The following is a 15,050-nucleotide window of genomic DNA, read 5'->3' as shown; positions in this document are numbered from 1 at the left end:
GATCAGCGAGAGCCCGTTTTAGAATTTGGCTGGCTAGGGGGGATATCTCTCCTACCAAGTAATGAGCACATGCTTTCCGGGAGTCCTTGATGATAACTTTTGAGTTGGGGTCCGCAGCAGCAAGCGCTATCGCGACTTCCTCAGCGCGCTCTGGATTTTGTGCTCGGAACGAGAGCCCATTGACATGCTCTTCCCGGTGAACTACACAGGCTGTGTAAAATCTCGTGGGCGAAGGCCCTGCTATATCTACGTAGAATACACCAGGTCGGGAGCCGTGTTGCCTCTCAAGCATCCGAGCCCGCGCCCGTCTTCTGCTTTCGTGCGTGTGCTTATCCATGCTACTGGGAAGTGGAGAGACCGAGAGCATATGCCACCACAGTTCCGGAATACGCTCCGCCTCCTCTGCAGTGCAAGTGTGCTGTATATGTAAGCGGTTCAGCAGGCGGCGCCCGGGAGCCGTCTGCACGAGCCGCGTATATTGATTCATAAGGTGGGCCTCCCGCAGCTCCTGGTAGGAGTTGAGCACACCTAACGCCCTCAGTTTGGCGTTGGAAGTGGCCACCGGGAGATCCAGAGCTCGTTTAGTAGCCTTACGAATGATGGCATCTATTCTTTCGTCTTCTTGCTTGTTAATGCGAAGGTATGGGACGGCGTAGAGGATCCGGCTAGTCACGAAGGCATGGGCAGGCCGAAGCGCGTCCCTGCCCCGCAGACCACCCCGCTTGTTGGAAACGCGGTGGATCATGCGCCCTACCTGTTCACCTATTTCTTGAGTTTCGCTATAGTGGAGTCCGGTCTGAGTCTGTGGTGAATGAACAGGCCCAGAATCCGGAGCTCCTTCACCTCTCTGCTGGGAACCCCAGACAGGGAGATGTGTATGGCTGACTTATCTGTTGGCTTCGCTCTAACGTGCAGAAGCTCTGATTTGTTTGGAGCACATTGGAGTCCCCAATCGTTGGCACACGCCTGGACTATGGATGCGGCCGGCTGAAGGCGTTCCTGCATTTCACCAAGGCTCCCTTCAGTGGTCCAGATTGTAATATCATCGGCATATACTGCGTGTTGCGTGCCTTCCACCCTGGCCAATTCGCTTGGAAGGCGCATCATAGCAATGTTGAGAAGGAGCGGTGATAACACTGCTCCCTGTGGGGTACCCCGTGTTCCCCTAATGTACGGGCCATATTCCTCGTCCTCGATCCGAAGAAGTGCCTGGCGTTTAGAGAGAAAATCTCTGACATATGCAAAGGCTTTAGCCCCGCAATCGGTGAAACTCAAGTTAGCCAGGATACTGCTTTGTTTAACATTGTCGAAAGCCCCCTTCAGATCAAGGGCGAGGATGGCTTTATCATTGTGTTGCATAGTTATGGGCTGTATGACGGCCCTATGGGGCTGGAAAAGGACGTCCTGTGCAGACATGTGTGGGTGAAACCCAAACATGGTGTCTGCAAAGAAGCCCTTGCCCTCAAGGTATGGGGAGAGGCAATCCCGTACCATCGTCTCCATAAGCTTGCCCGCACACGAAGTCAGTGATATGGGCCTCAGATTTTCCGTACTCACGGCCTTGCCTGCTTTGTGGATAAAAGTCACAAGTGACGTTTTCCATTCGGAAGGGAGCGCACGGCCGTCCCAGATCTCGTTCATGTATTCCAATAAATGGAGGTAGGCTGTGTCAGGGAGGTTTGCCAAGAGCTTTACTGTTATGCGGTCCAGCCCCGGAGCCGTACCCCTGCGCATTTTAGCTAAAGCCGCTTTAGGGTCATGCAACTCAAAACAGGCATCGAGTGGGTGATTAGGCTTACCAGAGTACGTGTACGCCGGCCCAGGCGGGTCCTCCGTACGACAGAGATACCTATCGCACAGAGCATCCGCAAGCTGTGCCAGAGTGCCTTGTCACCCTTGCAGAGCTCGCCGGAGCTGCTTCTGCGCCTCCCCTCTCGTTTGAGAGGGGTCTATGAGGCTGCGAAGGAGACGTCATGTCCCCTTTGAGCTCATCTGACGAGCTGCGGCGTCGCAGCGGGCTATCCAATTTGAATCTGAGAGTTTGGCAGCATACGCTGCAGCCTGTTCCGTGAGTTGGGCTATGCGGATACGTAATTTGCGATTAGTCTTCTGCTTTTTCCAACGTTTTGTTAAGCTTCGGTGCGCCTCCCACAAGTGTAGGAGGTGAGTGTCAACTGCGGGGATTTCTTCGTTGGTTTGGAGGGTAGTAACAAGTCTTTTCTGAATGTTGTTTACGTGTTGAGCCCATTCTGCATAGCCTCCAGAAAATAGTACGGGAGGGATAGTCTGATTGTGAAATTGGGTCCAATCAGTCAACTTGGCTTGACCGCATTTTTTATGAGCTGACGTTTCCAGGAGTGTGACCCGGAGAAGGCAGTGATCATCACCCAAGAATCGCCCAAGTTCTCCCAGGTAGAATCCTTAGCATTTTTTACGAGAGAGAGGTCCGGACACGCGTCACGGGTTACCGAGTTCCCCACTCGAGTGGGGTACGCCGGATCCGTGAGCAGCGTGAGGCGAAGGGTGGAGATAAGCTCCGCCAGCTTACGTCCTCTGGCCTTCTCGTAGTGATAGCCCCAGTGAAGGCTGGGAGCATTGAAGTCTCCCACGATCACTAAGGGGTCCTTGTCTGCCAACTTGATCGCCCGGAGGAAGATTTCGCTAAAAGTTACGCGTGGCTTATGCGGGCGACTGTATATATTTAGGATGTGTATTGACTGGTCGCGACGCCTGAGAGGCAGTACTCTGACCATTGTGTATTCTTGTTCAGTACTTAAGTTCAAATCGACCTGAATCACGGTATATACCTTGTTCACCAGGATGCATGACGAGGGCCCCCCCTGGAAAGTGCTATAGCCAGAGAATTTAACGTCCAAACCGGGCTCCTGCAAAGCAAGCAATGCGGGCATGTTTCCGAGGGACTGCAAGTAGAGCTGGAGGTGCGACCGTTTTTTCCAGGCTCTAAAACCCCTGCAGTTCCATTGTATAATCTCAAATTTTTGTAGATATTTAGCTTGTTTGTTAGATCGGCTAGCCATCTTTTAGTATTTATTTACGGTGCAGAGGTCCGGTCCGGACCTGGAGCCGGCCCCGAAAAGCCTTCTTCTGCTGCCTGACGGAAGGCCGACTTGCGTTTAACCTGCGGGGAGTCGCTCTGAGTGGTGTTTTTAATTTGGGCGATAACCCAGGGCTGCACGGCTTTAAGGACTGAGTTAGAGACCTGCGCCACAATTTCGGGAAGTGCTTGCGTTAAGGCTGCCGTGAACATGTCCTGAAAGGACTCGCGGACTGCCGACATGATTTGAGTGGGGAGGGCTGCCACGCTCGCCTCTAATTGCTCGGTTTTACGCTCGAGGGACTCGATGCGACCGATGGATCCGGTAATGGAAGCTGGTCCAACTACCGTGTCCGCGTCCTGCCACGAGACGCTAGTGAGGCGGGATGTGATGGAAGAGCCATCATCCCCGTCCTCTGCCTCGGCTTCCTGCACTGGCTCGGATGACCCGACCTGCTTGGCTTCTAATTCCTGGATTTTGCGCGCAAGAATTTGGTTCTGGCGCCTGAGCTCCCCTATCTGGTGCTGTAGGGTGGTTTTGGTAGGGAAGGGAGAAGGGGGAGGTCCGGAGACTGCCCCACAACAACAGCTCACCTGTGCTAGGACGGGTGTCAAGGGTGGGAAGTCCTTGACCAAGACAGGAGGTTCCGACGGGGTCCCAGACTTTACATTGGTGGAGTGCCTGGTGTTGGTCTTCTTGGGTTCTGGTTGCGGAGGCAGAGTAGTCGGGTTAGTTGTGGGTATTGCATTTCGCAGTATAGTTCGAATCGGTCTGCACAGAAAGACCACCACGCCACCTACGCCACCAACTGTTGACCAGCAATATGGGAAATCGCAGGGAAGTGTGGGATACGATGGCTTTCGTTTCAACGGGCCCAACGTGTTAGCAGCGGCAAGCGTGCATTTTTGTACCGCTCCGTTGAAAAAAGCCCCTTTCCATGCAATGTCAGTGCTTTAGAAGTTGGTTTTTTTGTTTCTGCTAACCGTGACTGTGACGATGACAAGCTATGAAAGCCGTTATTGGTAACGTTTGATTGCACTAAAATGATCTGCTATGCTTTTATGCTGCTCGGGGGTACCTGTCAGCTTGGCTAGCAGATCAGTCGACACAGAAAACATTTTTCAGTGCATGATATGTTACTGCAGACAAAAAAAATCGCCGTTTCAAAGATCTCAGGAGATGGTGATAACTGTAACAGTGTGCTAAGAGTTCATTTCGGTATCACTATTTCGGCCGACATCGTCGGTCAATCGGCATAAAGCGCAGCACTTATTGAGCGCGTGGAGATACCTTTTTTTGTTTCTAGCCTTCAGCGCGCCATAAGATGCATTTTTTAGTCGAAACCAGATGCTTATTTAAACGCTGATATTTATCATGCTGCGTGGCACAGTGGCACATAAAGAATACAGTCAGACATAGACGGCGCCAAACAATGAAAATTTTCTGCTTGTTTAACGCACTTCTTCCTTTGGGTGCCGTCCTGGCACACAGTTTGACGAAGATAAACGCAAATGGACTCGTCCAGCGCTTCCTGTAAACTTGCTCTTGAGTGAAGCTTTCGCGCTTTTTTGTGATTTATATGGAGGCAATTGCCGGCGCTCATCTCGTATGGCAAGTAGATTTCGCCCCCGCGTTTCCATGTTATCCTTCTTTGCTAAGCGCGCCTGCGCGGCAATTGATTTCTCAATATTCACAGCAAATTCATGCGTGAGCCTTTTTTTTTAGTGTGAAATACACACGTACCTGCGATAAAATGGTTTTCGTTCATTCTGGCTTCAGCATTCCGTACTCGAAGGTTGACTGTCACGTTGGCTCGCTACACAGCCACAGCCCACTTCAATTTTTTTTTATTCCATGGGAATTGATACCTGCGTTTGCTTTTCACGCTCGAGTTGAAGCAGCCAACGGCCGAACAACCGACGATGGTTTGTCAAGACAAAGATAAACGGGTGACCGTGCACGCGATTGCTGAATAATCTGAGGCTCGCGGCGAAGCGGTTCACCGTCGTGTATACTCTTCTCGAACCGTAAGCCGGTAGCAGACGGTGCAGCCCACAATCACTCGCTCTTTTACTGGTCACCTATTGCAATAAAGGAATATAAAGAAAAATGATGTTCGTTCTCGTTGCTCAGTAAGAGCGGAAATTTCCACGTACTTTCTGCATGTCACTTCATCTTTATTCGGTGGACGCCTACATAGGCTGTCAGCAATGCACAGCGCAAACCATGCCTTGAGTGTTTGAGAAGCTTCACAATTGTAGTGGATTGTTATGTTAAGATAGCTCGCCAGACGCGAACACTTGAGCTTATTCCAGAGCTTGCGCAGTGACCCGTGATAAGGCTGTCAAATTTGAAGCGTGTTGTATGTAAGACAGCCCATTCCAATGATGACCAGTTTTATCGACGAACGACGCTCCGTTCGCCGATATCAGTGTACAGTACCGATGCCATCTTAAGACCTACTCACTGTGTCTGCTTCGTCCTCTGACGTCACTCCGTTGTGATCGGCTTGTTCCGCTGCACAGACGGGCTTATACGCTTGCTCTCGTCGCTCGGCAACCATGGATTGCAAAGCCCGACGAACGTTTTCTTGGCTTTCTGGTGTAGTACTTGTTGGCGACTCGAGAAAATTGTCTTTTTTCTGTGTCGGTGAACTGCATTGTGAATGTGTTTTGTGCACTGGATATTCGCGATCTGTACGGTTGCAAATCCAAACGGTTGGACGATGCTGCGTGGCAAATTGTCGCGGGAAACAGACCGTAGTGTCGAGTGTTCTCGTTTCCAACGGACAACTGAAGAAGAAAATGGGAGTGTGTCGTTCGTCAAAGCTGACGTCGACATTCGCTTTCTTCGTGACCTGAAGGTACGTGTGTCCATACTACATAATTCTAATTGGTTCCAATGGCCCCATATCCACCATGTTCCGTTCTTGCTCTAAGATAAAGGTGTCATGTGTGCTTCTGAATTTTCGGCGTAAGCCCCGGTACTAAAATAAGAAACGTGCGCGGCAGTACAATTTCAGAACAGGCGTTGTTCCTTCAGGGTGGGTAAACATTTTGCTATTGGTGATGAGCGCTGAGGACTTGTATTACTTCTGTTCATTTGGTTGATAAATATGGAATGATCGAATGAATTGTGCATTGGTTTTGTGTGAATACTTTTTGCCGGTATTTATACAACTTTATAGCGGTCAGCACCATTGTCTAAATGTTTTTTTTATTTAGATGTGTGTAGACACTTATGGTACAGCGCTTTCTTAATTTGTTTTCATGTGTGATTGTACTTCAAGCTAGAATATTTAAGAACCACTACCGAAACATACCGATCCAAGAGCCGGCAGTGAAGTAGAAGCGCCCACGGGGGCTACATGGTTTAACGTACACGCAGTACTAACATTTTTCTCAGGACCTAAGTTATACGACCGACTACGCACCACTGCGAGAGTGCCCAGAGCAAAGGAGGGAACGCCACTTCTTGTGTCGGTCACAAGATTTTTTTTATGAAACGAAATATTTTGTTTTCTCTTGCGATGGTCTTGACCCTGATAATCTGCTGAATAACATACTTGTGGCACTAGCACGAGCTCTCCTCAATAAGCATACGTGTCTATGAAGACAGATGTTCGAAAGAGTACAAATAAAACTGCGGAAGCTTTCTAAATGGGTAGAAACGATTTCTCGGCATGCTCTACATAGTGTACCTGCGTGTGTATGTGTGCAAATAAATAATAAATGAATAAAGTTCACAATATTTATTTAGTAACTTTGTTGGTCCATCAAATTTTGCTCTTGTAGATCAACCACACATTGGATAGCGTAAAATCTTTGACTATTTAGTGGAAAAAATGACTGACACGTGAATCTGTGAATGCTTTGAAGCGCAATGCAATACTTAAAACATCGCCTTTTTTCCCCCCCAAAGTTCAGAATAAAGCTGCTAAGCGTGTAAAACTTGCCGCCAACGTTCATTATTCTACTGGGAGACGATGGTGGCAAATGGATTCACGCCTTCCACACGAGCGTTCGCTCGGGCAAAGCGAGTGACGTCACGGCGGCAGTGAGCATGCCTGATAGTCTAGGTTTCATTGACAGTACTCACGGATTGAAACGGGACACTCGGAGTGGGTGGCCGACGGTACATGTGCCGCCACTCGTGGGTGCGCGTGGAACCAATGTGTTGCATTACGGCGTAGAGCGAGGGGGATAACACCCACGGACACACATTACCCCTGCCGGTCGCCAAACTGTCGGCTGGTAGTTCCCCATGTGTCCACTACCAGCGTGGTGCTGCAAGGCTGACGCACATTCGTATGTCCACCGAGCTGGCTCGCCGCTGCGCACCACTTGTATTGCCGTGCCCAGCTGACAACCCTCTCGTTTTGCGTGCTTAGGTGATGTGGTACGCATGCTGTGCTAGTAAGACACGGGATTTAGTTAGGAGATTGCACCTCGCGTGCGTTCGTAGACATGCATGATAAACGTGTGCACAAAAGCATAGAAAGTTTACCTCGTGGTTTCAGCCTCAACAAGACAGAAAATGAGTGGCATGTTTGCCTTAATGCAACATGGACATAATATCGTGTATTAATGTCTTCAGGGCAAAGTGTACCCCATTTTTGAATAAAAATGCAAGAATCTCGCTCATTCTTCTGTGGCCGACAGCTCTACAAATGTTCGCCACGCAGTATGGCCGGCACTATTCGCTGCTCGGGGCAAAACAACAAAATACTGAGTCATTGTTTCGATGTTGCACGGAAACAGGCCCGTAGCTGCTGCTTTTCTTTTCCACCGTGACAAAAACCTTTACAGACATCACTTGCTTTTGTGCAACTATTTATCACGTCTACGAGTAAATTTAAGGTACGACATCTTAGTGGTCTCTGATTTCTTACTTGCGCAGCTTACGTGTCTCATCGCCGAAGGGCGCCGATCGAGAGGGTCGTCTGCTTGCGCCACAATATAAATGATTCGCACCGACCACTCGATTCGGGCTGCATGCATGCGAAAGCGCGCGAGACTAGCAGCGTAACGCTGGCATGCAGTGTGCACTTTGTGAACTAAATGAAACTCTTTAGTGACCGGAAAGAGTAATCCTGCTCCGTAGGTGTTCTCACCCTCACTCTATACCACAATACAACACCCTGGTTCCGTGATCACCAAAGAGTGGCGGCACATGCGCCGGCGGGTGTAAACGCTACGAGTGACCTGTTCCAATCCGTGAGTACTGTACATACGTACAGCGTGCATTACTTGCTGTAGTTTGAGTCTGTTTCCCGGTCACATGTTCTGCGGAAATATTTTCGTCTTGGACACGTCGAGTCGACTGCTGCCGTTGCCGACGTCTTGGTCACGTGAGAATAAGTTTTCTATTGCGCAGGCTACCATCGAATCGCCCTGCAAGTCTTCGGAACGGGTGCTGTGAGTAACCTGGTGCGCAAAATTTTCAAAGACTTCGACATCGAAGAGAAGCTTGAGCGCATTGCCAGCAACGCGCACTGCTTGCCGAACCCCGTGAGGACATCTCGCTGGCTGATCCTCAAGGTCTACCTTGTCTACGGATCCCTCGTTGGACTCGTGTTCGCGCAGCTGTTCGCAACGAGGATGCGGAGAGCAGTGTGTGCCTACTTTTTCGACAAGGTGAGCTGCCAGCCTGGATCGTGCACTGTCGTACCGGCGATGTACTGCGCGGCTCACGCACCACATTCACCAAACGTCGCGACGCCATACACAGCAGCAGTGGAACTCTGTAACTTATAAACAGAACGAGTCTGCACCTAAAGGTTGTTAAAAAAAGGGCTAAGGCCGATGCTCAAATAGGTGGACCGTGCTTTGGCTTGTCATCCTTCGCGAGTTAGCTGTGGAGGATTAGGAGCGATGGAGTGTCGCTTCCCGTAATTGACGTCTACTACACGGCACTACGTTACGTTAGCGGTGTAATGCTTGCCAACAATAAGCAGCTCACTGTTCGCAAAATAAGCCAAGGAAGCTAATGAGTCTTATCTCTTTAAGTAGCGACGTCCTTCGAGAAATATAAAATTCCACCCCAGCGTCCTGCTCGTTGAGATGAGTTTGAGAACCCTCCATGGCCTGCACGATTGAGAACTATCCTGACCTGATTGTTACATTAAAAAGTTACGAAGTGGTTACTAGTGATTACTAAGACTCACCAAATGATTAAATGAGTGGTTGATGTCTTTCTCATTCCAGCGTGAGAAAAAGCGCGTTCTGCATCTGTACAACAAAATGCTGAAGCAGAGGACAAGTTACCTGCGGTATGTGCGCCACCGGATCAGAAAGCTTGTGCGAGACCGGGAGTTCGGCGTGAGTACTTGTGTTGAGTTACGCTGTCGTCCCCATTTGAACACGCCATTATTTTTACATATTACCATGCTCTAGTTCGTAGGAGCGACACGTTGTTCCCTGATGTAGAATTTGAGGTTTTGCATGAGTAGCATGTTATGAAGCTGCACAACGCGTAGGATATTGGTATGGTTTTTACTAGTCATAGAAGCTGAAATATACAATTCCTATGATACAGCATATACATGTTCTTTAAGAGGCGAAGCTCCTAAAGCCGTGGATCATACATGCATGTCTCTTTTGGTACGTGACTGCCTTGATCTATGATTCACTCAGCAGTCGTAGTAGTGGTGTGTATCCGCTTCTACTTATTAGTTGCCCTATAGATGGCGCTGTGTGTATATAACCCTGAGAACATTATAACTAGATGGCGTTAATGGTTTTCACAGCATAACTACGGTATAAATGATGATGAGTAGGGCGACATGTTCGTCCGTTCGCTAATGCTTCCGTCCATGATTTCGTTCGTGCGTTGCTCCATCTGTCTGTGCTTCCATTCATCCATGCATCCGTCCGTTTGTGAGTCCATCCGTGCGTCCATCCGTCTGTGCGGCCATCCATGCGTCCATCAGTTTGTCCAGACGAATGAACGCTTCGCCCTACTCGTCATCATTTACTCCTTGGATATGCTACGATTTTTTTCTTTGCAGTCTGTTCGAAGTTATTTTACAACGTCATATTTGTGAATTAAGTACGTCAGCGGAGCCATGGCGCATTACGCGGAAAAACGTTTTCGTGTTAAAATGAAGCGACAAGTGACCCCTGTAAAAGATCACACTGGCCTATCAGCTACGGGTGATTGTGAACAAGTTCTTTATGGGAGAGCGCATCAGTAATTGGACAACGGGCACGCACACGAATACTGATGTGACCATCGTACCTTTTATGGACGCATCTCAGTACACGCGCGCCGCTCGCTTTTCATGTATACGACAATGATGTCACTGAAATAGCCAAATCATAACATGTCTGGCACTTGTACTCATAACACCTATGAAAAGTTGAGCAGGACAATGCTTAAATTTTATGATGCATTGTTGTTATGTATTAGGGCAATGTATTTTTTTTCATTTTCATATCGTGATGACACGGATCATTTGTACTTATGACCCCCTATCTTTTATTGGGGTTAAGAATGTTGCGAAGCCGTCATTTGCTGTTGCGCAGTGACTGCTTGGCCCATCGTGCATAGTTCGCGCTTCGATGCAGACTAGATTAAAAAAAAATTAGGGCTTTTAGATAATTTACTGAGCGAAGTAGAGCGTGACCTCACTAAACGTGGTTCCAGCTTAACGTAGGTTGGTTCGAGTTTGTGCGCAAGGTGGCGCCACGCACCTACCGCCTGCTTCAGTTCCTGGGAATCGCCCACCAGCGCTGCTGCCTGGTGTGCGGCGACCCAGAGGGCTCGGACTCGTACGTGTGCCCCACCGAGGTGTGCCAGTGCATATACTGCTTTCCGTGCTGGAGCGAGATAGAAGTATGTAAAGAGTATTTGTTTGTACAATATTTAGTAGTTAGACATAGAGTAGAGAGTAGAAAAAAATAAAGTCTTTGGGGAGTATTTATGCTGTAACATCATCGTCATCTGGCTTGCTCGTATTTCCTTTGTCGAAAACACTGCTCTCGTCACTTTCCTATAAAAAATGTTATGGCAAGCCGATAACACAGACGCCAGTCGTAATCGGGAAGTGCTAGAACCGCGGTAATGAAGCAAGGGTAGATAAGTGTTGTTGTGCGGCGAAAGTGCTTCCTAAATACCCAATTTCTGTATTAAAGCGTACATTTTTCAAAATATCTAACCTTTTTCCTTATGCAATAGTGAAAGGACTGCTTACAGAGTTTATTTGTCAGTTATTTATGAATAGTAACCATAACCTTATGCAGCTCTTTTATTTCCGTCGCTCCATCTGGATGTACCAACCGATTGACGAACCGGTTTGTCGTTATGGCGTCTATGGCACAACTCAGAATCCTCTCACTTGTTTTTTCATATTTTCACACCTTAGAGATTAAAGTAATACATCTTCAAGCTGTTAAAGGATGGACGTCACAGACGCGTGTGCGAGCTAAACAGCTGAGACAGTTTTCCAAGACACGGTGCTTCCAACGTGTCCCTAAGTTTGGAGTTGAGGCATTTGTTTCCTAAAAGAAGCCTGGCGGGAGCTTTAAATTGAATTAGCGGTTAAAGAATGCGCTTGAATAATTTTTTTATCTGTAATCTGATGGAACCGAGATATTTATATCTGATTACTACACTCGTGTTTTCAGAGGTGCTACGCCTGTGAACCTTCAGAAGATGAAGAGTCAACGCTCTCCAGTGAAAGTCCGCCATTTGTTCCTTAAACAAGATTGTCGTCAATAGATGCATTTGTTTTCAGTTAACATGAAGTTGTGTGATATTTTTAATGATTGACATCCTTTTACTGAATAAGTATATATACATGTTTCTTAATTAAGCATAATATTCTAAAGCTGAAAAGATCTGACGTATTTTAAATGAGTAAATTTTAGAAAAATAAATAATTGCAAAGCTGAAAGGCAATGACATCTGATCACGCGTTCCAGGCTTCGCCATCACCATGTTTGTTTAAAATGAATAAAAATTGTTATAGTGACTCAACCAGAGAATGGTGCACCCATTCTGCCATGGCGTAAGGCAATCCCCCTCCTCGTTGCTCTAAAAAACAAAAGTTACAAAACTAAACAACTTTTATTTCTGCTCGGTTTTAAACACACGCTCCTATACTCTGGAGGTGTCTTGACCACTGTTCTTCACACGCCCACGCTAGCAGAATATGAGTATTTCTGAAGTAAAGCGTGCACCCACTTGAGCATCACAGAAAACATGGGTCCGGACGTTAAATAGTTTTGACGGCGGGCCTTGCTTAGGCCTGAAGGACACGGCTTAGGGTTGGGTTTAAGGCTGTGGCCTCATATCGGGCCTGTGTTCTGCTCAGTCCTTAAAAGTGTTTCACATACACATACTTGCTCCACTCATCGTATCTCTAAAAACACATTTTAAAGACGATACTTTCTTGGGGACCTTCGACAAAAAAATTTGGTCTGTCTGTCTGTACATTTGTCTGTGTGTCCGTTCTTACAGATACCTCACGCGGCACCAAATGGCTAACCCCATCCGCAGCACCCACCAATATTGCTCAAGGTTTAGCGCTCATAGTTGTGCGATTTTCAAATTAAAAAGCGAATATTGCGCATATCTGAGGCGTCCTAACAACACGTCTATGTTTTGTATGTCTTCCTTTGTACTAGAAGAGGCACACGCAAGTAACTCTAGGGATTGTAGCGTTTATCGCGCTGCGCTGACAGTAAAACGCGATGCTTAAAAAGGTGTTTCTGACGCTTTGCTACGACGACGTGGTGGTGGCACCTGCCCGTCGCTTTGCGTTTTACACCTTATCACCTCTGAGACTGGCGCGCATCTTTCTCCTCGGGTGCGCATGCCTTCGTTTTCGAAGATAACTGCCAGATGGCGCTTGTGTCTAGCGTGCCTCGATGCGCTTGTTCGCCTCCACTACATGCTCGAGGCACTCTAAAGCAGCACCTCCAGGATACCATTCACCGATTTTCTTGCGCAGAACATCAAATAAACGCTTTGTTCACTCTCTCCAGACTCAAGACTGTCGTCTTTCCACGACATTTGCAGTGTGACGGGCAGATTCGGGCCAATTTTTCGCCACTGGCAAGGAATTTCGAAAAAGTCTAAGAGAATAAAGGTACTGAACTTCGCTTGCTCCATCTATATGGTGCTACATGACTGATTTGCTATCGTTGACTTCGCATTATTTGGTGCTTTGCTAATTGCATTCACTCTTATTTCGTATCCAGAATGTGATTTTGTATTCGCAATAGCAAACAAATATAATATAGCCTTATATGTAACTTACCATTGGAAGAGCACTCCAAGAGCTCCAAAGCGGAAATACGTTCTTAAAATATAATTTAATGGTACAGAAAGTTTGGTGAGTTCGTTAGAGGACATTCTGTTTGTGCGCGCCGGAAAGTTTTCAAGAACGTTATAAAAAATCCAGCCTTTCAATGAAACAGAACGTCCATGAAGATCCTCGTCGGTGAAATTTGTGCAAAGTCACATTCCTTGTTCGTGGCTCTGTCAAAGCTCCCAATGGCCATGTGACTCGTTATGCGACGCTTTGAGTGCCCAAATGGCTATAACCGCAGCTTTTTTTTTTCTTCCACTCTATGGTGCGAAAGGTACAGTATGCTGCCGCAACACTTTCGAAATGTGCGTGAATAGCATATATGGGTACATTGAACAAGATGTGGGGCAAAGCGTATTCACTCGAAATGTCTGGCTCTAAGTAAAACGGAATTACGATTTCATGTCGGGTTAGGTCAGCTTGCCTCAAACTTTATGAAACCAATTCGTAAGCCTCGACAAGTTTATTTGCGCCTTAATTACGAAACTGGAACCCGACAATAGATAGATAGAAATCTCTTCATCCACCATTTTTTCGGCCTGCCCACACGCTTAGTTCAATCGCCTCCTGAGTGAGTGAGATTGACTTTATTAAACATATCCTGAGGAGGCTGAGAAGGTGCCATTCTGACCCTTCATTCAGCCTGGAGGTCCCGTCCAGGACGGTGCTGGCAGCCAAAGGCTTGTAGTGATGTCCCGGACCCTTTGCACCACCTGTAGTTGCTACAACCATCCCTATTGCAATTTCGAACACATGCATTGGTTGTGCCCTACCCACAGCGCAGCACAACTAAATACCCAAGAGGCTTGGCAAAGAGCCTTCAAGAGCAACGAATCACTCCCTAGTAAGTAATCGCCTCCTAGTAAGTGTACAACAATATTGGGAACCCATACAGCATTACAACATAAAAAAAGCACACGGCAGAAACCATACATAGCATGTGCTACTGAAATCGGCGAGCAGAAGCTCTCAAAGAGGAGATGTTTAGATTATCTTGCAGAGTGGTACAACGATGAGGAACAAGAGACGGGATGTGATGGCCTGGAAAGACATTTCGGCTGCAGAGATCCGCAGAGGAGTCCGAAATAAGCTCTAGGGGTAAAAACCGACTACCTATGACTTCACCTGTCGGGACGCAGATTTCGTGTGACCCTATGCCAGGCACAAGCATTAGAGGAAATTTTATCATGGTATGGTATTTAACGAAACTGCTGTAATGGGGCCCTCACAGCCAGAATCTTTTGATAATTTGGCATTTCACATATTAACATGTGAAGAAATGAACTGTCATCTGTAACAGCAAAATATGATAGTATGTAGATGTTATAAAAAAGATTGACCTCAAATTTTTTTTCTCCATTACGCTATTTATAAAGATTTCTAGTACACGTGATGCCTGAAGTTCTATATATATATATATTTATCAATAGTTCCAGCAATGATAATAAAGTTGGCTTTCCCCCTTTCTTCCTCTTTCTGTGACAAAGTGTTACTACGCTGAAGATGACTGCTAGATATGCAGGAGGGTGCATGATGACGCCTGTTGGCAATGCTTGCCCTAAAATTCAATAGAGAGAGCCATAAAAACTTCCAGCATCTACACGGAGTGGATGATGTTGAGGAAGGTGCTCTGGAGGCTATTAGGGGATACCGTGACATTAATTTTGCTTGCTACGTTC

At 47.3% G+C, this 15,050-nt stretch overlaps 1 protein-coding gene across 1 annotated transcript in view; it reads left to right on the top strand.

Annotated features, from left to right (window-relative positions):
• snky (ubiquitin protein ligase sneaky) overlaps positions 1 to 12,043 on the top strand; it is a 39,380-nt gene extending 27,337 nt beyond the window's left edge. The window contains exons 10-13 of the mRNA XM_075865614.1: positions 8,433 to 8,692; positions 9,263 to 9,376; positions 10,704 to 10,892; positions 11,684 to 12,043. Coding sequence (XP_075721729.1) covers positions 8,433 to 8,692; positions 9,263 to 9,376; positions 10,704 to 10,892; positions 11,684 to 11,758 — 638 coding nt within the window. The 3' untranslated portion in view covers positions 11,759 to 12,043. The remainder of the gene's footprint in view (positions 1 to 8,432; positions 8,693 to 9,262; positions 9,377 to 10,703; positions 10,893 to 11,683) is intronic.
• The last annotated feature ends 3,007 nt before the right edge of the window (positions 12,044 to 15,050 follow it).

This window comes from Rhipicephalus microplus, chromosome 6, assembly GCF_043290135.1.
Source record: "Rhipicephalus microplus isolate Deutch F79 chromosome 6, USDA_Rmic, whole genome shotgun sequence".
NCBI classification, from domain to species: domain Eukaryota; kingdom Metazoa; phylum Arthropoda; class Arachnida; order Ixodida; family Ixodidae; genus Rhipicephalus; species Rhipicephalus microplus.
The sequence above is the reverse complement of the archived record's forward strand: the minus strand, read 5'-3'. Positions and strand labels throughout refer to the sequence as shown.